At 47.4% G+C, this 26,654-nt stretch overlaps 1 protein-coding gene across 1 annotated transcript; it reads right to left on the bottom strand.

Moving 5' to 3' along the window:
• Positions 1 to 1,768: 1,768 nt before the first annotated feature.
• si:ch73-105b23.6 (uncharacterized) lies at positions 1,769 to 26,346 on the bottom strand. Its single transcript, XM_049009597.1, has 24 exons — positions 25,141 to 26,346; positions 20,823 to 20,878; positions 18,301 to 20,382; positions 17,363 to 17,485; positions 14,152 to 14,285; positions 13,895 to 14,062; positions 13,550 to 13,729; positions 12,642 to 13,242; positions 12,294 to 12,443; positions 11,871 to 12,085; positions 10,653 to 10,728; positions 9,745 to 10,032; positions 9,145 to 9,378; positions 8,855 to 9,007; positions 8,442 to 8,620; positions 6,937 to 7,123; positions 6,531 to 6,650; positions 5,980 to 6,099; positions 5,778 to 5,798; positions 5,590 to 5,657; positions 5,309 to 5,498; positions 4,740 to 4,868; positions 4,479 to 4,653; positions 1,769 to 3,879 (listed from the first exon to the last, which is right to left on the bottom strand). Exons 1-24 carry the CDS (start codon positions 25,287 to 25,289, stop codon positions 3,738 to 3,740), a joined length of 5,940 nt encoding a protein of 1,979 aa, XP_048865554.1. The 5' UTR covers positions 25,290 to 26,346; the 3' UTR covers positions 1,769 to 3,737.
• Between the last annotated feature and the right edge of the window lie 308 nt (positions 26,347 to 26,654).

The following is a 26,654-nucleotide window of genomic DNA, read 5'->3' as shown; positions in this document are numbered from 1 at the left end:
CTGGGGGGGGGGGCGGCGTTTCATTTAATCAGGTGTGTGCCGGCATGTGTGAGAAGTGTATACCAAAGGACTAAAATGACCTCTGTGTTTGCTAACATCAGGGCAGGGAAAAGGTAGGAATGATATCTTTTACAACTCTTATGATGGACTTATGCTGATCCAAAGGTCTCCAGAACTGTGTCAGCAATGCAACACCATCTCCCGGCTCTGGGCCACCGGTCTGTTCTTGGAGGTTTGTCACGGTTGCATTGAGGATCAGCAACTGTGAAATATATTTTTTTAGCATTTGAGGCTTAAAGTCAGGAAAGAGACTGTGTGGGAAAAGGGCTTTTATTCTCATGTCTTTGAATCGGAATCAGATCAGGGGTTACTTGCGATTTGACCATGGGATGCCCCTCTTGAATGGCAGTGTGAGATTAGCACTCATAATGCTTTGGGTTTTATTATAAAGTGGTAGAGGATTGTGGGTAGCAGGTCACTGGGCCCTGTCTTTCTGTGCATGGTGGGTCAAAAAGAAGACCAGGGAATGATGGCTCACAATAGTCTGTAATGCACCTGAATGAACCCGAGATTTCTCTGAAATGCAGCGGGTGCCTGGGTGTCACTCTCTATTCTCCTAGTAGTAACGTCTCATTTAATCATCTGAATGGCACCAGGCCTGCTGAATCCCAAAATACTGTTGTATCCAACAGAAATGTAAGAAGCATTTTGAATGTGAGGGGACACACTGCCATAAAACTAATATTTTATGTTAATTGTGGGGGGGATCCAAACAAATAATTATTAAATGTGAGGGGGACACGTCCCCCTCAGATTTAATGGCGGCGACATCCATGGTGTCCAAGTTTGTACCAGGACTGCACCTCTGTGTCCTCGGCTCTGGAATTTTGGCTCCCGGGCTCGTTTGTGCCCTGCAATAAACTTAAAGTGGCTTGATGACCTTTGCTCTCTTTATGTATCGCTTTCTCTCATTTTTTATAACAAGACGCCCTTTTGTAGCTGCTAGGAGCCGAATCAGCTTCTGGCTCTCGTCATTACACACCTCAGCAGTACCATCAGTCCTGACTTCCATTTCATGGAAGGCTGTAGTATCCTTCCTAAAGTGCTGTGCTTCCCCGCAGCCATTTTGTTTGAGACTTCGCCTAGAGTGCTGCTGGCACTGACCCCCGTGCTGGAATATTGGGACTGAATGAGGCACGTGTTTTTGGACCCAAACAAATGACTCTTTCATACCATGACTACACCCTGAACTACACCAGAGTGTTACAGAAGCTGATCTAAAGTGGGAGGAGGGTTGCCCCTCCCCTTCCCCGAGATAGTCAGTAAGTCATGCACGCGCTTGCTGTTGCGTCCTGCCTGTTATGAATTATTAACTCACCTGCATTATCAGCTCCAAGACAATAAAATGGGATGAATGCATTCTAAGTGCAGAGTCCATTGCCGTGACTACAACATTCTGCTGATTCCCTATACAGATAATAATAGATCTTTGCATGTGTGCTAGCTGTCCATGAACCTACCTAGATTAATCTCTCTGTAATAAACAATTTAAGCTTTTCAAACATGACTTCCTTGATTGTGAGGGACTGCTACTGTGGTGCGTATTCTTATGTAGCAGTTAATCATTTTAATATGTCAATGTTTGTTTTGTATTCAGCGTAAATATGTACATCGAGAGGAGTATATTCAGTGCAAAGCATGACAAACTGCACACAGTCATTGAATCAAATTGCTTGAAAGGTAATGCTTTTATTAAGGATGATATCAAGAGGATGCAAACCACAATGGGGGGAGGCTAGGAGGTAGCAACAGGGTTTATTTATGCCTTCATTTGCAAGTTTTTCACAAATGTTAAGCATGGGGTATTTACAAGTAAGTACCAGCACTTAATATTTAATGAACAGTTTTCAGGGTATGGCTGACTGCCTGTTTTGACATGGCTCTCAGTTTGCAGTTGAGCAAATGGATTTTTTTTTCGCCTGAGTTACCAGTGAGCTTCAGGCCTGTCCAAGAGTCACTCATTAATCAGGTAACCCGACGCCTTTTACGTGGATGGTGCTACTCGGTAAATTACACTCTGTATATCTGTGGTTCCCAGGCTGGTGTGGTCGGTGCCATGCATTGCGGCCATGTGTGACCTAGAAGGTTGGACCTGCCTCTTCTCTGACATGCATCCTGTTGCTGACCTATAAATAGTCCCGTTAACCATGAGGATAATGTTTGTAGAATGTGCTGCTTTTGGACAGTATTATGTGTGTATAGAGGTATATATGTGTCGTTATATATAATAGTACGATTCATAAAGACACATACCAAACTAGACTGTGGACTGCTGGTATTTTTAGTCACACGATGACTTGTTCCTCTGTCATGTTTTACCACCGCTGTGTCTGATCCTGAATCAGTGCAGCACTTCCGCAGGTTATGCTGTCTTCCACGGTCCCATAATCCGCTGGACTGCGCTCCGGGACTCTGGCTGGAGCCTGTGACTCAGCTGTGCATCATGACTCTGCCTTCACCCGGCCGACATGCTAGGCTTTGCAGCGCTGCGTTCCGGTTCATGTGGCTGCAGCACAGCTGTGGTGCCCCCAGTCCCGGGGAGCGACACGCCACATCTGGCCGTCCTCCAGGGAGCTGTGGCCACTCTGGCGCAGAGGCAACTGCTGCTGTGATCCCAATGGGGGGGCGAGACTGTTGGCAGCCCCCCCGCCGCACCCCCGCAGTCAGGACAGCAGTCAGAGCGAGAAGCTCCAAGAGACAACTTTGTCTTGACTCCTGTGTCTGTTTGCCCACTTCGCTCTTTAGTTTTGATGAAGCAGTGAATCGCCTAAGTGTCTTGGTGCTGCATGGTAAAAGCCAGGCGTGCCCCGTCAGACACACCCAGAGCCGCAAATGCGGAGCGCTCTGACAAGCAAGGACGACCAAGCACTTCCCTGACGCAGCGCCAGCATCATTCAGAGCTCACAATTACACCGATACGTCCTTAATCGCTATTGGAAACATATACACAACTGATTAAGACTGACAGAGAGCAACAGAGGGGAGAAGAGCAGTGAAGGAGACTCGCGCGTTTCATGCCGTCCTTGAACCTCAAGCTTGGGAAGGTTAGGCGGCACTTGTGAGGTTCTTCTTTGCAGCAATGATCTTAAAAACAGCAATGTTGTTATGAAGCTACTGAGTCACGTGGGCCTTTGTAAGGCTGGTCCTGCCATAGGTTGCTTGCTCCTGACACCAAGTGGTGCGTACAGGTACTGCAGGCTGACAACAGTGGCGCCTGTTTTACTTTATGAATCTGGTGTCCTATAGACTTTCCAACCATAGCTGAATCTGGGAGGAGTAACAGTGCGTAAATGAAGTTGAGAGTAGGCCATGTTGCTTATCTTTTATTATATATTCTGAATTTCATATGTTCTCTCAGGTTGTAAATGATGTTCATTGCTGTACATTGTAGAGACAAACTGTCCATATAGCTTTTCTTTTCAACAATACTGGTATATTTTTTTTCCATCCCCATCATCAGTCCTCCGGATATTTGATGTATCTTAATTAACCAAAACCGATTTAATCGATTTTAATTTGATTGTAACACGACACATAGTTGTCATTATGACCATTTATAATGGTCGAAAATACTTGTCAGGCCAATCAGCAATCAAGCAAACATAAATACAGCATTTTCGGCATTCATATGCAGTGGATGGTTAGGTTCAGGCTGGTTTCGAGTATCCAAACTCTTGCTACCGATAGCAATCACTGACTGTGAGGCCGTCTATGACACGAGGGCTGCTGTGACTTCTGTAGTGTAGTGCTGGGTCCAGGTAGTTGAAGGGAGGGAGATTGCACTGGCCCAGGCTGTATTCTGGTACGATGTGGGGAATTCTGTAGGTGAAAGAACAGGAGATGAGAGAGACCGAATGCATCCATAGATATACAGCCCCCCACTAATCAAGGATCAGATATGCTAACTTGGAAAATGCCCCCCTGAACTCTGTATTAAAAACACCGGTCAGTAGTTCAGTAAGTGAATCACTGCCTATTTCCTAGGGGTCCATTTGTGTGTAGGATGACCACCTACTCCATGTCATAGGGACATTTTGAGCGTCTTCAGGTTTCACACTCTACTTTACAACTGAAAGGCTTCTGTTCTTGGCTAATTAGTTCAATTCTTCTTGTGCTTTTACTGGTTTGTTTCCTTGATTGAAAGACTCATCTAGATATTTCACATGAACATTAGTGACACGTGCATGATTGTAGGAGACTGACCAATCAGCACACAGCAAGAACTCACTTCTAAAGTGAAATCCAGGTTTTTTTTTTCATCGAAATGGTAGCTTGCAAACCCTGTCCTAGCTCATAGTGCCCCCCCCCCCAACATGGATTAGGTGGTCACCCTAGGGACAAGCATTCAGCAGTAAGTGTCAGTCCTTAATTGGACAGTGTGGCTCCTGCACCGCGGTGTAACCGACGAGAAGACGTACTCTCCGATGACGGTTTTCTTGTGCGAGCAGCAGAAGCAGGCCAGGGCGGCCAGCAGGAGCAACAGCAGGAGTGGAATACCGATGCCTAGCACCAGGCCCAGGATCAAAGACTTCTGATCCTCCAGTGACTGGGACTCTGATTCGCCGGTCCTGTTGGCCCCACTGTTATCTGAAGCTGGATACAAAGGCATGAAGCGATAGATGTGCTTGGACATCCGTGGTTGGTCGTGGGAAGACTGCACGGTGTCGAGCCCCCCTCACCTAAAATGCAGGACTGGGATTCCACCACGTCCATGGTGCCATTGCAGACACACCTGTACCCTCCGTAGGTGTTGGCGCACAGAGCCGGCGCCTGGCACGCCACCTCCTTGGTGGCACACTCATCCAGGTCTATAATGGGCAGAGGTCAGTGTGTTTAGCGTTAACAAGTCTGCTCCGATTGCACACTTACAGAACTGGCAAATCCCGGTGATGAGAGAGACGGCACGCATATTTGATGGCATCAAAATCAAGGTTTTTTTCGTGTATTGTGTCGGCAGAGTGTTTCGCTGATGGGAGATTTACTCGCACAGAAATGTTCTAAGGGCAGAACAAAAAATGATTGGTTCAGAGGAATAACCAATCTGACTGTAGAGGAGGTGGGTCCAAGCAACTAGAGGTGGGACCAACCAATGTGATGTCTCACTCCTGCCTCCTCTGCAGTCTGATTGGTTATCACTCTGAACCAATAATTTTTCATTCTGATTTCAGAATATATTTGTGCAAGTATAACTCCCATGAGTGTGAGTTTCCCTCTAAAGTTGCCCCATCTGTAACCGGGCTGGACGTACCTCCAACATGTGCCGCTTCGATGCGATAGTGCCGGCTTACACGCTTCAGGTAATCCCGCACATACCAGTGCGGCGTGTCGCTCGACACGTTAATGCGGTACTCGCTGTGTGCCTGGCCTCCATGGCCCACCTTCTTCTCAGCGGCACTATAGAACTTGTTCTGGAATCCCATGGACAGTATTTGGCGGAGCTGAGGGAAAAGGGCAGTGGCACAGCAGGCCGGGATCATTATATGTTCTACAAAAGTAGTAACATAATATATCCAGTGCTCCCACACTGACCTTCTGTAGGCCATTCTTCTCGTTGCCTGGATTATTCCATTGCATGGAAACATTGAAGATGTTAAACCCTGGCAATATAGCATCACGTCACAAAAATACCTCACTGTACATGAGTATGAGAGAGACATTTCTCTGTGCCTCACATTGGGCAGGACCACCAGAGGTCTGCTGAGCATGACGGGATGTACCTGGGGGATTAGCAGAGTCGCCTGCAGGTGGAGATAGAGATCATGTTACCGATGTACAAAATCTTGTTTTCATAAAACCAGCCAACCAGAGTAATCTCTGAGAATGACTAATTCCATAATTATAGGACCATCACGTAGAATGTAAGTTGATCAGGTCCTGGGGGTGAGTTATTAAATGGGCTCGTGTGGCAGCAGGACGTACCGCAGCCGTCCGACTCCTCGGTGCTCCTGTAACGGCAGGAGCACTGCACTGAGCCTGGTGTGTTGACGCACTCAAACTTGGCATTGGGACAGGCAGACGGGTCCATGCACTCATTTATATCTGTAGTGGAAGAACAGAGTGTTCACTGCTTCCCGGCAGAGTGCCCAGCAGGTGGTTCTAGAATCTCTAGTGGGGTGGGGGGGGTCATGCGATTATCTCAACAACACGAGGACAGCTAAATAGCTTCAGCTTTTGCCTGTTTTTCTACTGTAATAGAAGAGCAGTGGATTAACTTTCCAGGTGAATCAAGTTTGTGGGCATGATAACAACTGTTCCAGTTAATAGGAGGGTGGTACAAAAACCTGCTTGACTTTCCCAATGAAACATGCATACCGATGTTTCCTCATATGACATGCATACAAGTAATGACTTTTAAATTGATCCCTTAACGTTATGTGACACCTCCTTTGTGTCCCTTGAGAGCGCTTAGGGGCTCACTGGATGGCTGTTCAAGGTGGCTCTGACAATGCTTTGGGACTGTGAGGCCATACCTGTACAGTTGTGTCCGTTCCCAGTGAAACCGGGCTTGCACTTGCAGGTGAAGTCGTATCCAGTGCTGGTGCAGTCTGCCATGCTGTGGCACGGGAAGGGGAACGGAGGGAGGCAGACGTCTGGAAAGTCACACGCCGAGTGTTTTGAGTCACTGCATGATGATCAAGCTGGAGAAAACTTAGCCTTCGGTCAAGCTAAATGTGCAAGTTGATAGAAGTGAAGTTACGGATCAAAACTTCTGAATCAAAGTTTGCACTATCAGGTTCTACCTTAAGAAATGTTTTAGACTATTAACAAGTGGGAGAAATGTAATCATATTCTTATGATCCCACTGCTTCAATAGGTATCCAATTCTTTCACGAATGAGCTATTCTTACAGTATGCCTCCACGCAAGGCCCACTGACCATTCTCAAAGCACTTGTAGCCCCGCATTCCCTGGTGGGCAGTGCGCGGGGGGCACTCCCCGCACGTGAAGTTATGCCGCTGGGCCTTGCAGGTCACTCCCGGGAAGCAAGGCTGGCCCTTGCAGGCATCAGCGGCGTGCCCACAGAAAGGCCCGGTGAAGCCCTTCAGACACAGACAGCCCACCACCTGGATGAGGATGGGAGAAGGAGCTGCAGTGAGGGTATGAGGGCTGGGCATAATCACAGAAACACCTAACAGCATACGCATATTGAGGATCTAATAATGAATAGTGCCACCCTTTGCCTTCAGAACTACATGCAAGTTGAGGTGGGTAACCTAACCCTAACCTAATCCTAACCCTAACCCTAACCCTAACCCTAACCCTAACCAACCAGCTGAGTACTCTGTGACTGCAACTCTTTATGCTGAGCTGGTTGGATGAAACAAAATCTTGAGCTGCTCGTTTTTTACTTCCTGGGCCTGAACTATCCACCTCTGCATACACATAATATAAGGAGTGGGATGCTGAACCATCTTTTGAAAAGGAAAGCTGTCAGGTCTTTGGATGATGAAGGAGATGAAAATTTACTTTGTGCTCCAGAATTTCCTATAAAGGTTTATATCTGGTGACAGTGAGGCCATGGGAGGTGTTTGACTGCATCTGGATGTTCATGAAACTCGTTTATCAGAGTCATTACAATCTTTGAATATGGGAACATCACATCTGAACAACAGACTGCACTTGGTCCTATAAAACAGGATACAGGTACATGGATACTGAGAGATAAGTGCTTTTCATCTTTTTGAAGCTCACAACATGTTTGTTGAAACTGCATTAGTCCTTTACTATGTGATTTTTCCTGTAAGTGCATGGTGCAGGTCTCTCCCTGTCATGCCCACCACTTGAGCTGGAATGCCATAATTACTTCTATGTCATGAGATACAGGCAGAGTAGGCGGAGTAGTGGCTATGAGGCTAGGTATCTGTGCTGGTTTGAATCCTGTGAATGCCAGGAGTGATCCTACTCAGGTCAGTGCCTAAACTGTAATTGGGTTGTCCTGGGAATGACATTAATCGACACCCACCCCTGGAAGGAGGTGCTCCAACTTACAGGGAAATTTGTGGGGTGGTGGCAGGATTGGCACTCCAGCCACTGGGGGGGGGGGGACTTCATTTGGACTAGTGTGGTGCTGAGGTATCACCTGCCACATTACTGCCTTCAGGTTCCTCAGGTTCTCATCCCTGAGGTGGTTTGCTGTGTGGTGGGTCCAGCAATGTGCTGTCAGCGGATGCTCCATACCTCTCTCCCATTGAATCCCCTCGGACGAAGCCTTGGAAGGGGGTTCCACGGTAAAGAGGATCTTCATGTTGTAAACCGCGGAATGTGCACGGCCCTCACACATAAACTTTATGCTGCCATTGCTGGATGACCTACTCGAGCGCCTCTTCATGCATGAAGGCTCCGTTTAAAGTTCCTGAGAGACATGTACCATCAGGAACTCACCTGGAACTTGCCTTGCAGGTGGTTCTCCACGATAGTGCTATACTGGCAGGTTCCCCCGTTCAAACAGTTGCACAGCTGGATCACGGGGGTGAGAAGGGAGCTGGACTGCTGGTCGGTCACCATGATCGTGAGCGTCACAGGCTGGGCGTTTAGTGGCATCCACATGAGAATACCATTTCCTGCCGAAGGTGCAACAGGAAACAAAACAGGCAGTAGTCAGTTGCTTTGTACCGAGGGCTTCTAATTTCGCCAACCAAATGTCATGTACAATAAATCTGGATTAATTTTAGCTGGCTTAGGAAGTGCTATGTGATTTTTTTTGGCTCTGACGCTGAATGTTAGTATATGCTAATGTCCAAGGGTGTCGGGATGTGCTTGAGATTGAACCCTACTGTGCCCGCGGGCTTGCTCACCACTTCCGATCGAGGCCAGCGGAGGGCGAGGGAAGAGCAGGGAGAAGCTGACTGAGTCATTGTTGAGGTCCTGGGCGGTGAATTGGACTCGGAATGTGAAGTTAACCTGGACCTGGATCACCGTGGGATTGGTCACGATGGGGGGCATGTTTCCTACATGACCAATCACAGAGAAGTGAGAATATCATGACTGTCAAACTTCATCAGTTCCTTGATCTTGCGCCTTCAGTATTATGTTAACTGCAATGGAACCTGTGCAGCTCAGAATCTTCCAGAAGTAGCTTGCTCACCAAAAATAAGGGCCAGGTTGTGATATTTCTCCTCATTCGCCAGACTCTGAAGGCCCATTTTGCTGTTGTTGGTGGCCAGGATATCATGGACGCACTGCATGCTACCTTTGCATTTTTCCTTCAGGTCATCCAGAATAACTGGATTGACTGACATTAGCTCTGCTGTCGTGATTGGTTCCAGCAGTTTGGATGGCGGGCCAGAGTGCAAAAGACTCTCTGGTACTGGCACAGTCCCTGCAACACACTTTAATTATCTTCACATATTATTAACTGTATGTCATACAGAATGTGACACTGTTCCTGGTCTGCAGAGTCCCTCATGACCTTCAGAATTTATCTTGGGGGGGGGGTTATTTATTTGTATAGCATTTCTGATGCACTTGCACTTGTTATTAGTTTCTCATTAGAAGCTGAGTCTAGCAAACCACCAGCCCCATAGGTATCAGGCAGCTGCACCATCCACCAGGCCAAACCATAACCCCAAAATAACTTTATTTATATTAAGACCCCCATCCGTTTTTTCACTGTGACATTAAAACCACACCAGAATGTAGCACTAGCAGGTGTGACATCCAGAACAGACTGGTCACATGCACTTACAGGACAGGCCGAAGCTGTGTAGGGCCTCCTCCGATGGCAAGCTACCCCTGGACCAGGGCAGCATCCGGCCGCTCGACAGCAGGAAGTCATCGGTGCGACTGGAGCTCCAGAGGCCGAGCAGCCCAACCGTGCGTTGAAGGAAGCGCTGTGGAACCTCCACCAGGGCTCCCATGCTGTTTCCGGTCCCCCGCCACACTGCTACATGCAGCCCACCAGCATACACTGCAATGCACTGCTCCAGGGAAGGGCAGCGCACTGCAAAGCCTTCTCTAACTGCATGAACTACACCTAAGCGGCCAGCAGAGGGAGCAAGGCGTGCATATTAGCAAGGCGGGTAACAGTCCTGGTAGTAAGCAAGTAAGTAAGTAAGCAAGTAAATAAGCAAGTAAAAGTTTGTTCCTATAACAGTTTTCTAAGCAGGATGTACAAAGTGCTTTGCAACGAATCTTGAAAGAAACTTATTCCAAAAACATTCAGCACACGACAGCATAAAACCAAGACAAGAAAATAGAAAATACTAACAAAATAAAACATAAAAGTCAAGTACAAATGGTCTGGCAATATTTAACAGCCCATCCTTTGAATAATTTTACAATTTAGAATATAACACTTATCAAGAAATGCAACAGACCACTGAGATTCCTTGTAATTATTATACCTGTGTGGCAGAGAGGACAGTCAGACACACCCTAAAGGGGCAGCGCTACCTGGTTAGCATGCAGCTGTTGCTGAATGTCTGTCCTGAAGTATTCCGACCAAAACTATGACTGTTTGCTGCTTGTCTTTCTCATGCGAGTGTGTGCATGTGTGCCAGGTTTACTGCAGAGTGTCTTCTGTCTTCATGATGGGAATGTGGGCAACATGAGATTCAGCACATGTAAATGATAGTGTGATGCATTGGCTCTTACCAGCTTTGACTGGAACATCTACGTCATCCACCAGAACTGTGAGACCCTCCCCCGATGTACCCGACCGCCACTCCACCTGTGTGCAGACCCACAACCGCAAAGGCAAATACTGCTGACAAAAGTCCTTTTTCAATGCCATGATTGTTTAAGTTTGAAATGTTTAAGCCTTTCCGGGAACCTGTAGAAGTCCCTTTTTTTAAGTTTTATGAGATAATTTAGCCAAAGCGGTAAAATGAATAAAAACAGGCCAAAGAAATCTATTAAACAATGGACATTACTTTTAAGTTAAACCCAGCTAACACAGAAATCCTGGGTTGCTGTTCTGTGAAGCAGGTTAGCTGGAACATGCATCCATCCATTTTCCAAAACGCTTATCCTACTGGGTCGCGGGGGATCCAGAGCCTATCCCAGAAGCAATGGGCACGAGGCAGGGAACAATCCTGAATAGGGGGCCAGCCCATCTCAGGGCACACTCATACACCATTCACTCACACATTCACACCTACGGGCAATTTAGCAACTCCAATTAGCCTCAGCATGTTTTTGGATTGGGGGGGGAAACCGGAGTACTCGGAGGAAACCCCACGACGACATGGGGAGAACATGCAAACTCCACACACATGTGACCCAGGCGGAGACTTGAACCCGGGTCCCAGAGGTGTGAGGCAACAGTGCTAACCACTGCACCACCATGTCGCCCCCTAGCTGGAACTCATGATTGTCCAATAAGAGTTTAGGTAAGGAGCATTTCTATTGGACAAGCATGACTTCTAGCTAAGTTAAACCCAGCTAACCGAGAAATCCTGCTTCGTGAAACACCCCCTGCTTCTTGGAACACCCACCTGTTCTGCTGCTTGTTGCCCTGTGCCAATTAGTTAATTGATTATGTCCTGCACCTGTTCCTTGTTTGCCCTGGTTTTGTATGAGTATTTAAGTGCCTGCCCGTACTTTGAGAACCCCTACCCTGTGTTACACTGGAAACTTGTTTTCTCCAGTCTCCTGTAGTCAATCACTTCGCTCTGTTTTAGCTACATCTGAACAGTGTTCCTTTTACAGCAGTGAGGTGAGTGTTAATCATTATTAGATCTTCCTTTGTATTTTAGCTCCCACCTAGAGTGAACTGTGAGGTCCTTTTATCATATGCGACACTCTCTTATGTCCCTGACTGTCCCACGCAGCATCTTAGGCAGGCTAGCAGCAGGATTTCCCATCACGCACCTTGCCGATGCCCTGGTGGAACGCGGCCAAGCGCACCACAGCAGGCACCTTGCTGGGCTGTCCCTCTATCTGCAAAACATCTATCTCTGCCTGCAGGGTGAAGATGTTGAAGCCTGAGGCGGAGGAAAGGCGGGCCACGACGAACTCGCCAACGGCCTTGAAAGAGAACTGTGTCCCGTCAAAGGTAATGAAGTGAAGACTCCCGTACATCATTCCTGAGTGACACAACAAGGCATTGTGGAAGCTTCAGGTTGGATGGTAACACAGGTAACAGATGGTCAAACAACAATCAGAAAAAATAAGTCGTAGGTAATGGGATTTGATATTCAATCATTGGAAGATTGGGGACATCTAATGGCTAATAGAAGTACTACACTATGACTGATCTGTAAAAGAACCTCTGCATTGAAAGTACTTGCTCACCAATGCCCTGAGCCACCTTGGCTGTGGGATATAAGTTCCCTGGGCTTGTCCAGCCGTAACCTTGGCAGCGGTCCAGAGGGCGCTTCAGCAGGTAGAGATGGCAGAGAGGAGACTGGACACAGCACCACTGAAACGGGAGGAGGTCTTTGTCTGTAGGGAGAGAGCGGCATCAGATTTACTCTCAAGCAGTTCATGGGTAGTGCACCCATGCAGTTGGCAAATAAGCTAAATTACTAGTAAACTTTACAGTAAATCAAAGCAGCTAGATATAATGTATTAATCTGAATAATGAATAATAATGAAATAAAAGGGCTAATGCATCGCATTAAATTCAGATGAAATCTTTACCAATGTGGTCTTTCACAGCGGCTGCAGTAAAGTAACGCTCGCTGTATCCTGCCAGCAGGGGGCCTTGCGGGTCGTATACACATATCTTTCCAGAACCGTAGGCATTGGGTAGGATGGACTGGAAGACTTGCCCGTTGATCCCGCCCCATCTGAGGGCCCTCAGCTCTCTCACTCTCTCCCCCTGCTGGGGGAGCAGGGTCATAGGGCCAAAGGCCAGGTCCTCAAGAGCTTGAGTTCGGCTGCAGGGGCAGGGAAGCACACCTACCACCCACGTTGAGGGGTGCGGTTCCTTCATCGCCCACACTTGACACTTTGTTTGTGGCTCCTTGTCAGAGTTCGCTGGCCCGCTCAGGTCATACACCCACTGGCCCAAGTGACCTGTGTTTCCCTTCACTTCTTGAGGTCGGTACCTCCCGCCCGGGCCGAAGAGGTTATCTGCTGGAAAGGCGAGCTCGTTGTAGAAGTTTTTGCTTCCATCGGTGTAGCCCATGAGCGCCATGTGATATAGCCTCTGCCCGGGACCCCAGTTCATCTCATCAAAATGTAGCAGAGCGAATGAGCGCTCCCCGTCAGTAGTGAGGACGCACTGGAAGGTGTTGGTCTGTATTTCCACACCAGAAAGGGAGAAGTGGGGAGAGACTCATTGGTGAGCTTTGCACAGTCAAGGTTATCTGTCTCTGGTTTTGGTGGACTTGGATTGGACTAGTGCTCCCAGTCTTTCTCCAAGTCCTTCTGGGACGTCCAGTTAGCTGTCTTTCATTTATATTACAATATCAAACCAACATACAGGCATATTAGGTTGTACCTTCAAGACATAATATGCCACGGTTTTGATCATCAGATTGCTTGTAAAACATAAATAAATATTACTTATGTCAGATATGGTGTTTCACTAGTACCCTGCTGACCTCAGATAGGTTGACCTTCTGGTAGGACACTGGTAGCACATGGTCCCAGGTAATCTTGAGGATCCAGGTGGGGGTAAACACGGGCCCCCCTCTGCGATGCTCGAAAAGGGTCACTTCTTCTGCCGTGCGGTCAAATACGATTTGGGAGTAGATGTCTGACAGGTTTCGTTGATGGTACTCCTGGGATAGCGTGTGGGAAGATGTAAATGTCAGATGGCCAGGGTTCATGACAAGGATGCTAACTAATGAATCAGTATTGACACAGGTCCTGGACAAAGATAATACACTGAATATTAAACATACATAGACTGGTCACAGATGCCAGTCTCCTGGATGACCACCAACCTGGTAGAAGAGCTTCCCTGCTCCTATGGTGAGGTCTGCATCGTCCCAGAATGCTGCTAGCATAGCCACACTTTCATTGCCACGGAAACCTTTTGGGAAGGCAGTGGGGAACAGGAACTGCTCATTCTCCATGACTGACTGGAACTGGATGAGACCGTTGTCTGAGAACTGGAAGGAGCAGGACATCGTCACTCACATGAGTTTCATGGAGGCCCCCCTACACGAGCCCAACCTGATGATGGCCAGAGAAAGCTTACATAGACTCTGCTGTATGATTTTCCCAGGAAAGGGAACCCCATAGGGTGCGTGATGTAGGGAGAGTTGGTGTCGGACCCTGTGGCCTTGACTGTGTTGTCCCCCACCTCTTGTCCAAAGGGGAACAGCTTGCTTTCTGCAGGGGGCAGGAGAACACAGTCAATGCTGAATTCAGAGACCTCGTAAAATAAGGCTACAAGGAACACACAGTGGACAGACAGGCAGCCCCTGATGTTGAGATACTGGCCAAAAGCAGTGTGATTTTAATGTAAGTCTGTTGGTTGTGCGGGGCGTGGTGGCACAGTGGGTAGCACTTTGCCTCATACTTCTAGGACCTGAGTTCGAGTTTCTGCCTTAGCTCCATGTATATGGAGCTTGCATCTCCCTTTGTCATTGTGGGGTTTCCTCTGGGTACTCTGATCCCCCGCCCTCCCCTGCTCGCAGTCCAAAAAAAGGCTATGGTTAACTGCAGTTGCCAAATTGCCCATAGGTGTGAATGGTGTGTGATTGTGCCCGGTAATGGGTTGGTGGCCCATCCTGGGTTGTCCGCTCCATTATGGCCATAGGCTCTGGACCCCCCACAAGTTATTACAGAGAATGGATAAGCTACTAGTTATGTAAAAGGTTGGGGGCAGCATGGTGGTGCAGTGGTTAGCACCGAGTCTCCGCCTGGGTCACATGTGTGTGGAGTTTGCATGTTCTCCCCATGTCGTCGTGGGGTTTCCTCCGGGTACTCCAGTATCCCCCCCCAGGGCAAAAAACATGCTGAGGCTAATTGGAGTTGCTAAATTGCCCGTAGGTGTGTGTGTCAGAGTGAATGGTGTGTGAGTGTGCCCTGCGATGGGCTGCCCCCCCATCCTGGGTTGTTCCCTGCCTCGTGCCCATTGCTTCCGGGATAGGCTCTGGACCCCCACGACCCAGTAGGATAAGCAGTTTGGAAGATGGATGGATGTCTAAAAGGGGTGATGTGATCTTTATTGAAACAAGCAGTCATAAAGGGGTCTCCTTTTTCGTTTCAAGATATTGTAGGTCAAGGGGTTCATTTACATATGATGCTTATTGTACGAGTAGCCCACCCTTTCGGCAGAGGGTGTTGCTGGGTGGGCAGGTGCAGCTGAAGGATCCTGGTAAGTTTTGGCATGTGGTGTAGGGAGGGCAGGCTGAAGGGGACAGGCACTCATCCCTGTCAACACAGCCTCGTGGTCCACGCCCCTGCTCTCTGATGGGGCTCCAGCCGTTGGGGCAACGGCAGAGGAATGACCCCACAGTGTTGGAGCAGGAGGCGGCTGAGTGGCAGCTGCCCTGGTCCAGCTGGCACTCATCCAGGTCCACACAGAGTGGACCGATGCTCAGGAACCCCGGAGCACACAGACACCGGAATGAGCCCGGTGTGTTGATGCAGCGAGCTATCCGGTGGCAGGAGGCTTCATGAGTGGCACACTCATCTACATCCTCACACCATGTGCCATTCAAGGAGTATCCCAAGGGGCAGTGGCAGAAGAAAGAGCCTATTGTGTTCTGACAGCTGGCGAGAGGGTGGCATGCCCCCTTTCTGGTCGTGCATTCGTCAATGTCAACGCAGGCCGCTGTCTTCTCCTGGTATCCCTCCCTGCAAGAGCAGATGAACCCCCCCAGTTTGCTGGTACATTCTTGATCAGGGCGGCAGTTGGTGCCAGAGACACACCAATCGATGAGGCCGCAGCCATCCCCCTGCGGCTCATAACCTGCCACGCAGGAGCACAGGAAGTGCCCGTCCGTGTTCACGCACTCCGCATGGGCGGGGCACAGGTTTTCTTTCTTGGCGCACTCATCTATATCACTGCACTCTGTAGCATTAGGCTCAAAACCCTTGTCACAGGGGCACTCATAGAAGCCGACCGTGTTGAGACAGCTGGAATGGGGGCCGCAGATTGCGCTGCTGTCAGCGCATTCGTCTACGTCCTCGCAGCCAGTGTTAGTGCTGTCGAACCCCTCCTCACAAAGACAGAGGAAAGACCCGGGGGTGTTGACGCAAGTGCCATTAGTGCATAGCCAATCTTGCTCTGGAGTGGAGCACTCGTCTATATCCTCGCAGAGAGAGCCATTGGAGGAGAATCCCAGGTTACAGGGGCAGAGGTAGCCACCCTCGGTGTTGAGGCACATGGCGTTTTCTGGACATGTGAAGCTGTCCAGGCACTCATTGACGTCCTTGCAGTCCCAGCCGTTCCCGCTGTACCCCTCCCGGCAGCTGCAGAGGAAGGAGCCGGCCACATTCTGGCAGTAAGAGGCATTTGGGCATGATGCCAGTCCTCGGGCGCATTCATCCACTTCTTCGCACAGAAAGCCTTTGGCCTCGAACCCTGGGTCACAAGGGCATTGGTAGCTCCCGTCGATGTTGACGCAAGTGCTGTTGTCGGGACAGGTGAAGTTACCAATCCAGCATTCGTCTATGTCCTCACAGTGCGTTCCGTTGTCCAGGTAACCATCCCAACACTGGCAGTAGAAGGAACCTTCCATGTTAAGGCAGTGGGCAAATTTGGGGCACTGAACCTGCCCTAGCTTGCACTCATCAAGGTCCGAACAGTGTGTTCCATTCCCGGCAAATCCTTTGTCGCAGCTGCAGTAGTGCGAACCTAGGAGGGAGGTACATTGGGCTATGGGGTGACAGACACTCCCGGCGTTTCTGCAGTCCTCCTCACTCACACAGGTGCCTTGCATGTAGGCGAGACCCAAGCTGCAGATGCATGAGTAGGCCCCAGGCGAGTTCTTGCATGTTAGGTTTTGCGCACAGGAACCGGGCATCAGACACTCGTCCACGTCCTCGCAGACGACCCCATCGCCCTGGTAGCCGTCAAGACATCGACAAAGGTGCGATCCCTGAGTGTTGAGGCACTGCGCATGTCGGGCGCAGCTGTGGGGAAGAGTGGAATTCTCTGCGCACTCATCCACATCCTGGCACTCAAAGCCGGAGCCGACGGTGCCTAAAGGGCAGGTGCAGGTGAAGGAGCCGACCGCATTAGAGCAGCTGGCGGCCGGGTGACATCCTCCATTGTGCGTTTGGCACTCATCAATGTCTACAAGTCATCCAAAATGGGACAGGGTCAGGACAAAGCCTCCTATAAAGCAATCCAACCAGAGACAGAAACACACACACACACACACCGCGGCTTCCCTCGCCGCAAGTCTCTGCCGACGCTGGAACCGAGGGCAGGAGACAGGAAAGGGGCGACTTACCAGAGCAGTTGTAGCCGTCCCCCGTGAAGCCGCTGAAGCAGAAGCAGAGGTGGCTGCCCATCGTGTTCATGCACCGGGCGAACCTGCTGCAGGCCTGCTGCTGCGATTCACACTCATCCACATCTGGGCGATGGCGCGGCAGCGAGTAGGAGAGACAGACAGAATTGTAGGAGCAGTCAGGTCACTTTCATAATGTTATTAATTACTATTTCACAGGCCATGCAGATTTTTTGGTAAAACTCATACAGGTGTTTACACGTATATATATTCTCTGTACCCTTGAAAAATTTATTAGCTAGAGTTTAAGTTAAGGGGTATAGCTAAGCTTAACAATGAGTACAAAGATGTATAAGAAATTAATCAGAATAATATTAATTTGGATTATTTCAGTGACAGGTGCTTTATATCATGTTGATTTCATGATCTCTCTTTTCTCACAAGCCTTCTTTAATAGTTGAAATCCACAAATATTTATAATGAGTCTATATGACCACGAATATACCTTTTCAATACCAAATTTTTTTTAAATTAATTACAAAATACTTTTTGGCTACCTTGTTTGAGAGGTCACCTTATTGTCTTCTTTACATATGCATAAAGCAGAATTTAACAGAACAAATGTTACAAGCTGAAAACAACAATGACACGTTACACATTAAATTCTCTTTTCATCTACCCCATCTTCCTCTTCAGAGCCATATTTACATCCATTGATTTGAATAATAATAATAATGATAATAATAATAATAATAATAATAATAATAATAATAATAGCACTGACAAACATGAAGGCAAGCCTAGCAGCCACCTGCAGTGGTGTCTATGGAGCTGTGGCTAATGGCCTTGCCACAGACGTGACCGTTCTGAGCAATCTGAGCGTTGGCATGTGCTTCAATATAGAGCAGAATGTAGGTGTAAGGTGATGCTTGAGTCCTTACCGACACAGATTTCCCCATCCTGCTTGAACCCGCGTTTGCAGACACAAACATAGGAGCCGGGGATGTTCACACAGTCTGTCCTGTTGTCTGGACATACATCTTCGTGGCACTCATTGACATCGGCGCAGGTAAGTCCATCCCCTTCGAAACCCACATCGCAGATGCATTGGTACCCGGAGGGTGAGTGGTGGCAAAGGCTGTAGGGTGGGCAGGCCGGGATACAACTGGCACTGGGGAGCAGGCAGGTGTTGTTGTACGCCACCGTGCCATTCAGACAGGAACACACATGTGCGCCAGGCGAGTTGATGCATACGGCCTCGGGAGGGCAGCTGTGGTTGGCGATGGCGCACTCGTCAATGTCGAGGCACGTGGACCCGTCGCCTTTGTAGCCCTGCAGACAGTGGCAGGTGAAGTCCCCAGGAGAGTTGGAGCAGATAGCCCGGGGGTGACAGGTGCCCCCTGTGGCACACTCATTCACATCATCGCACTGTGTACCATTGCCTGTGAAACCGCGCTTGCAGGAGCAGGTGAATGAGCCAGGGATGTTGAGGCAGGTGGCGTTAGTATGGCACGGCTTGGCGATAATGCACTCGTTGACATCCAAGCAGGGGGCGTTGGTGCTGGAACGGGTGAAGCCCACCTGGCAGGGGCACTGGTAGGACCCCTCAGTGTTAGTGCAGCGCTCATTGGCCTGGCACGGTGCCTGCAGCTCCTGGCACTCGTCCACGTCTTGGCACACGGTCTGATTGACCAGGCGAAACCCCAGGGAGCACAAGCAGAAGAAGGAGCCCTTGTTATTGACACAGGTGGCTTTGTTTCGGCAGCCCCCGTTGTCCACCAGGCATTCATTGATATCCTCGCACGATGCCATGCCGTCACCAGTGTAACCAGCCTGGCAGCTACACCTGTATGAGCCGGGCAGATTAGCACAGAGGGCATTGGAGTGGCATGGCGCAGCCTGCGTGCACTCGTCCACGTCCCTGCAGGAGACACCGTTGCCCTCATAGCCTGGCCGGCAGACACAGGAGAAGGACCCAGGGAAGTTGGAACAGGTGGCGTAGGGACTACAACGTCCCTGAGTACACTCGTCGAGATCCTGGCACCTGGAGCCATTAAAAATGAAGCCGGAGCCACAGTCACAGTAAAAGGAGCCGCCTGTGTTGACGCAGGTGGCACTGGTGGGGCAGGTGTTGGGCGTAGCGCATTCATTGATGTCGGCACACTGGCGTCCATCCCCGGCAAAGCCAGGACGACAGGAGCACTCATAGCTGCCCAGCACGTTGATGCAGTTGGCGTTCTGATTGCAGGAGTTCGATCCTACGCACTCATTTACATCCACGCAGGTCACCCCGTTACCGGCAAAGCCCTGTAGGCAGGAGCAATGGAAAGAGCCCGGCAGGTTGACGCAGGAGGAGAACACGCTGCAGATGTTGCTGGCACACTCGTTGATGTCACGGCACGCCTGTCCATTGCTCTGGTAACCTGGGCTGCAGAGGCAGGTGTAAGTCCCTGGTGAGTTCCTGCACCCTCTGTAGCCAAAGGAGGGGGAGCAAACTCCGGGGGTCTCCGAGCATTCGTCGATGTCCAGACAGAGGTAGTTACCATTGCCTTTGTAGCCTGCATTGCACGTGCACAAGTAGGAGCCCGGATTGTTGATGCAGGTGGCGTTCCAGTGGCATATTCGTGCCTTGACGCACTCATCCACGTCTTCGCACTCGAACCCGTTCCCTCTGAAGCCATCCATGCAGCGGCATGTGCGTCCTCCTGGTGTGTTGCTGCATACGGCGCTGCGGTGGCAGCCTCCGTTGTTGGTCAGGCACTCGTTGACGTCCTCACACCGCATGCCGTCACCCACGTAGCCATCCTGGCATGTGCAGCTGTAGCTGCCTGGCGTATTACTGCAGCGTGCCTTCAGGTGGCAGCTGTGCGAGCCCAACGCGCACTCGTTGACGTCCTCACATTGCAGCCCGTTGCCATAGTAACCCACGTGGCAAACGCACATTAAGTTTCCATCCTGTGTGTTCATGCAGTCAGCAAGGCTGTGGCACTGGATTCCCACTGACAGGCAGTTGCTCAGATCCACTGAAGGAAATAAGATACAGGGAGAGAGACAGGGAGAGCAAAGGGGGCATTAAAGGCGTTAAGGAATCATGGGATATTTTAAAATAAATTCAAACTGAATTACTGACAAGATTTTCAAAGTAGAAATTCCCAAGGTATCTGCAAGGAAACTGATACAAACTCAACTCATAGCATTCCCACTCACTTACACGAAAATGTTCCGAGGACAGAACAAAAAAATTATTTGTTTAGAGAGATAACTAATCAGACTGTAGAGGAGGTGGGTCCAAACAACTAGAGGAGGCGAGATCAAGACAAGTCATTGGTTGGTCTGACATCTGACCAAGATCTGATTGGTTATTTCTCTGAAGTAATCGTTTTTTTCGTTCTACCCTCAGAACATTTTTGTGCTAGTGAAACTCCCTTGAGTGCGACCTGAGTTGGTTGATATGGGAGCTCACCTGCGGAGGCGGGTCCAAGTACCATGCACGCGTATGCCAGGCAGAGTAGAGGAGCGCTGCAGGAGATGGTAGTGTATTACTACATGGGCAGGTTTAATAAAGAACACACTTCAAGCAGTATGATATTTCATTCTCATGTTTACTTATATTCAGATATACGGCTATGACCCAAAACAATATGTTGACATGAATAATGTTAACAGAAAATCTCATAAAAGTGCGTATCTAGGTAGGATATCGTTTTTTGGGGCCAGTTAGGAGCGTGTGACGTCAGGAGGCAGGGAGTCGTCAGAGCATAAAGCAAAAGTTTACGAGTTACGAGTGAATTGGAGAAGACAGATCCAGAGCAAGTCGTGAAGAAGATTAAAAAATGAAAAAGAATATGAGAAGTCAAAAACAGTTTAAATAAAAATTATGCTGGCTGCCCTAAAAACAAATATCATGGACTCCATGTTCGGAAAAAGACCTGCTAAGCGGGTGAATGGAGCAATGAATTCCACGACTGTGGAGGAATCGGGTAAATTGTTATTGTTGTGTTTTCCTGTAATGTGACTATCAACTTTAATTACGTGTGACGTATGTCAAAAGCCCTCTAAAGATCCTTCAAATAAAATACCGTTAAACGCTCTGTTGTGTTTTGTGTGTCAGATGTGTGTTGGATGTGTGTTGGATGTGTGTTGGAACTAGGGTTGGGCTATATATAACGTTGTAGCAGCAACTTAGCCAACTAATAACTTACCATTAGAATTTGGTTAACTTGAATGAACTTGAACACAAGAACGTTAGCTCGTCTTTCACCGCTGAAGTGCAGGAATTAATCGTTGGCAGATGTACTCGAATGACTCACGGGACACTAAGAAATTCTGAACGAACCGTGTTGGATAAACCCAGAGACAACAACATATAAAGCTAAACATAATGTTAGCATTTGCAGTAAATTCGGAATAAAGTCTTGCGTTCATCGCATCTCGCACGGTAATCCACTTTTGTCTTCATTTCTGAAACGGCACCCCTCCCACAGCATGATGCACACACTGACATTATTGTTCGACCCTTTCGGCACCAAGTGCAGTGTGAATGCAACAAAGGCACCAGCACCGGCTCCAGCGAGGGCTTAGTGTGAAAGGGGTATGACAGTGGTCAGAGGAGAGAAATCCACAATCCGCCAACTGAGTGTTGGCCAGCCAAGTATTGTCAATGCGGGATGTGAATGAAGGCTATCCCGCCCGATATGAACCAACGGAAAGGCTGCTGTGGTACAAACAGCAGATCATTTTTATGATGGTTGTTGGAGTATTGTGTCAGAACACACAGGGCATGGAGCTCGCGGATTGGAGTTGTTAGTTCAATGCATCCCACAGGCGCTTCACTCGTACCTGGCCATCTGAATGATGCAACAAAAGACAACATTCATTGGACCAGACCACCTTCTTTCATTGTTCCAAGAGCCATTTCCGATGCTGCGACTACATACCTCATTCACAGCAGGGCTTGACACATCGCCTGCCGTGACACGGTATTCCTGTGATCGTCATCAAAATCATCTGCGATTTCTGCCATGACAACACTTTTGTTGGTTTGTTCCAGATGGGATCGCCTTCAGTCACATTTTGCATCTACAAGTCTTGGCTACCCAAATCAGTGGTTCAAGGTTTTTCCCTCCTCACCACTGATTGTGAGTCTTGCCGTTTCGAAGATGCTCTGACGGAGCCATCAGGCTGAATATTTTGTTCAAGAGTAATACTGTCCTCCAGGGTTCTACTGCGCATTGTAAGCTGCAATCTTGAAAACATCTAAGCTTATTTTATTACAAATTTTAATTTCGCTTAAATGACTTTCTGCCCCGAGGACACTGGGTGAGACATTTGATAATCGCAAAGGAATACTTTTCTCTGCTCTGTAACGAGTAAAGAGATCTACTGCAATGAATTTTATGCTGATGGTCAGTCATTATCCTCTTAGTTTGGAATTGATATCAGGCTACTAGACTTTTTTGAGCTTGACAGCCACAGGTGACACATCTCAGTAGAAAAGCTCTGTGGTCTGCTGAACACGGCTATTTAATGCAGGAATATGAGTTTTGTTGTTGTATGCCCTTTGGAGGCTATTGCTGAGTAGAATATAAGAATTACTGTATTGTCAGAGATGTAAAAATATAATACTGCACGCACAATTATTTCTGCTGTTCTGAATGAAATGAAACATATCAGTCTATCAGTAATACATCACTAGTACACAAACTCCGGTTCGTGCTTTTATCGTGTCATGCATTGGCTATTGTCATTACCGTTCCATTGGCCTTCCTGCTAAATCTATACAAAAGCTTCAGTTTATTCAGGACTCTGCTGCAAGAGTCCTCACGCATAACAAGTGTTCTGCTCACATCACCCCTATTCTGTCACAGTTATACTGGTTACCAGTTCTGTCCCATATCAAATTCAGTATCCTAGATTTTCCTGTTTAATGTAGATTTCTCTTCCAGTACTGCTTACATGATATTCTTTTGTACCTCCTGCTTGTAAAGCGACCTTGGGTTTGTGAAAGGCAGTGTATAAATGTAATTTATTATTATTATAATTATTATTATTAATCTAAACATGAGATACGAGGGACAAGTGAATTATTATAGTAATTATGATCACTAGGTTCCATCTAAGATGGATGCCCCCCAGCTCAGGCAAAGGAGGAGAGCAGTAAAAAGACAGAATGGCTTGTCAGTCTCCTTGGAATAATCTAGTGTCAGTCTCCTTGGAATAATCTAGTGTCAGTCTCCTTGGAATAATCTAGTGTCAGTCTCCTTGGAATAATCTAGTGTCAGTCTCCTTGGAATAATCTAGTGTCAGTCTCCTTGGAATAATCTAGTGTCAGTCTCCTTGGAATACTCCAAACTATTTGAACATCTTTGATGTCTACAGTAGCACTCATCATGTAATATGAAGTTTTGGTCACTTTGTTGGTTGAACAAAGTGTTGGCTTCTTGTCTTTGTTTCTGAATGTTTTTCTGCTGCTGCTGCATGGGTGTGGACGACAGTGTCCTTGCTATTGTGGGTAAGTTTCAAGAAGCCAAAGGGAACGAACACAAGTAATGTCGTTCGGAGATCATTTTTTTTCCCACACTTGGAACGAAATGGAGACAAGGTGGGGGTGAATCGATGGATGCCAAAGAGTGTACACCAAAGCTGAAGCGAATTCCAGATCAGCGGTTGTGTTACATTTTGAATATTACCCTACCCTTTAGGCTGGGTTACCCCATTGTCCCGCTGTGTTACAACGTCCGCGGTGTCAGGTGAAGGAAGACAGTTATGAGAAGTTCTGCTCTGGGTCAGAAGCAGCAAGGTCAGTATCTGCTTTGCCGCGGGGGTCTCTGAACTCTCTGCATTCAGGCATTTGTAAGCTGGAGGGAGTCTTTTTGCATGGACACTTACCTGGAATATGCTCCTGAGAATGAAAAAAGTGGGACTTTATTTTGGAAAATTCCACCTTTTAGTTAATAGTTGTGACCTAACAAAAATATGTTATAATTAATTATATTTCAAAAGTTGCTCTTCAAACTTGCCAGCTGGGCTCCGGAATTCCCTGGCAGGACACAGGTTTACCAGGGCAAAACAATCCCCAAATAAGCAACCGATTACCTACAAGTGCCCCATAATGTATGTGCCAAAGCTACTTTATTAAAAAGAACGGTAGACTATAATAGACGTACAAACAGAAAGCCAAGTACAAAGAGTACGAGGAATTTCTTATGGCACAGGTGGTGGCATGACACTTCAGTGAAACATAATACAATCAAACATTTAATCAAGAAAAAAATAGAATATAAGTGAAACAGAGGTATTAAAATAGAAAGGATATGTGCAAATACATAAATATGGGAAAAAATAAATAAATTGAGACAAGTATATAGTGCAAATGGCTTGGGGTATACGCAAACGAGCACAAGGAAACATTAAAAAAATATATAACTAAATAAATCTCATTTGGGCTTTATATTGTCAAACTTTCTAAATCTTTCTTTCAAATCCTAAATCAAAAAAAGATGCCAAAACAACTGCCGTTCATGCATTTCCTCAAACAGCATGCATTTTTCATTGTGTATATGATCATAAAGGATTATATTAAAATGATAATTACATATGACAAAAATTACCGAATGAGAAATGAGGAGAGATTGCCTGCATATTACTAAATTAATCAAATCACCAACTACATGAAACTTCCAGAAAAGAGTTTGAGAGAAGAAAGACCAGTCCGGGGGTGGGAAGCTGACCACGAATAAGATGCTGTACTGGGGATTGAAGATAAGTTTATTTTTGCTTACCGCATGGCTTTCAGTCTCTGTGACTTGACTTCATTAAGTACGGGGTATTTCGCAATTCTGATGTCTTGTTTTTGCTTCCCGCTGCCCTGAAGTGACCAGCTTGTGGTTGGAGAGGCTGCATCTGCATCTGCCTGAGCTGGATCGTGCATATCAGCCTTACCTCCACAGCGGATCGAACACAATGGCCCATTCTAGAACCTTCTGATACTGTACACCTCACAAAATGGGAACACCCTTGTCTTTTTGTGTTGGACGTCACACTTAGTAAATGAACTATACCCTCAGGATTTAGTCTGTCTTTTCACGAGGAAATGGTCGCATACAGGACATCCATCAGGGATGTGTTCAGATCAAATCACACTCTGAGCCTATCGTCAAAACAGAGTTCTGTTTATAGTTTAACAGAAATTGGTTTCCAAGTCAGAGTCTCACACTCTGCCCTACAGACTGGTTTGTGGCTCTTTGTAAACCCATACTTGTTTGTCATTAACTTAACAGAGCAAACACCGAAACTGTTGTGTTGTATAGCAAAAAGTACATCAACCATCTCCTCACTTAAAATTCAGGCATTCAGATTCAGCTAACCCCTATAAATGTGTCACAGAATATCCTATATTCTCAGAAAAATTGGTGGTTGTCTCATAGCGTGGGGGATTTGGGTTGGCCTCCCTTGATAAAATCTTCAGACACGGGGGTTGTCTGTAAATTGTTGCAAAATTTGCATGATCAAAAAGGGCACTTTGTAAAATTTGCCAGTCAGGAGGGGGGGTTCCCTCGGTAAATTTTGCTGTAGAACCCCCTGCCTTCTCTGCTTCAGATCTCATTGATTTTCATCGAATCTCTATGTTGGACAAGAAGCCGCAGTCAGGACAGAATATGGAGAAAATCAGTGGCTCCAGATTGGTTAGGAGTTTGACAAGAATTCGTACTGTATCTCCATGGTGACCTACTTATATTGAGAGAAACTGGAGTAAGAAGACAACGGTGGATTAAACACTGTTGATGTTTCTTCCTCCAGCCTGCCAGGTCCCGAGGACGGACAGAGCTTAATTACCCTTCCCCAAAGGGAGACAGATCTCTCACCCTTGCACTCAGTGCCAGCTATTGTTGATCTGAGCGTCTCTTCTTGCATTTTACTGCCCTTCCTTCTCATCTCCAGTCCCAACTTTCTGCCTCGACACAACTTTTGGTATTATTAATAATAACAATAACAACAACAATAATAACAATAACAACAATAATAATAATAATAACAACAATAATAGCAACAATAATCATAATAATCATAATAATCATAACAATGATAATAATACATTTTATTTAAAGGTGCCTTTCAAGGCACTCAAGCACACCTTACAAACACAATATACATTGTTGCAGTACAAAAAAAATTGCATCTAATAAAACAACACAGAAAATGAATGAAAATAAAATAAAGAAAAACATAATAATAAGTTAAAAGCTGCCACAGCAGCAGTCTTAATGAGTGCGCAAGTTTAAAAACATGTGTTTTA

This window comes from Brienomyrus brachyistius, chromosome 3 (assembly GCF_023856365.1).
Source record: "Brienomyrus brachyistius isolate T26 chromosome 3, BBRACH_0.4, whole genome shotgun sequence".
In the NCBI taxonomy this organism is placed as follows: Eukaryota; Metazoa; Chordata; class Actinopteri; order Osteoglossiformes; family Mormyridae; genus Brienomyrus; species Brienomyrus brachyistius.
Note: the sequence above shows the minus strand (reverse complement) of the source record. Positions and strands in the feature narration are given on the sequence as shown.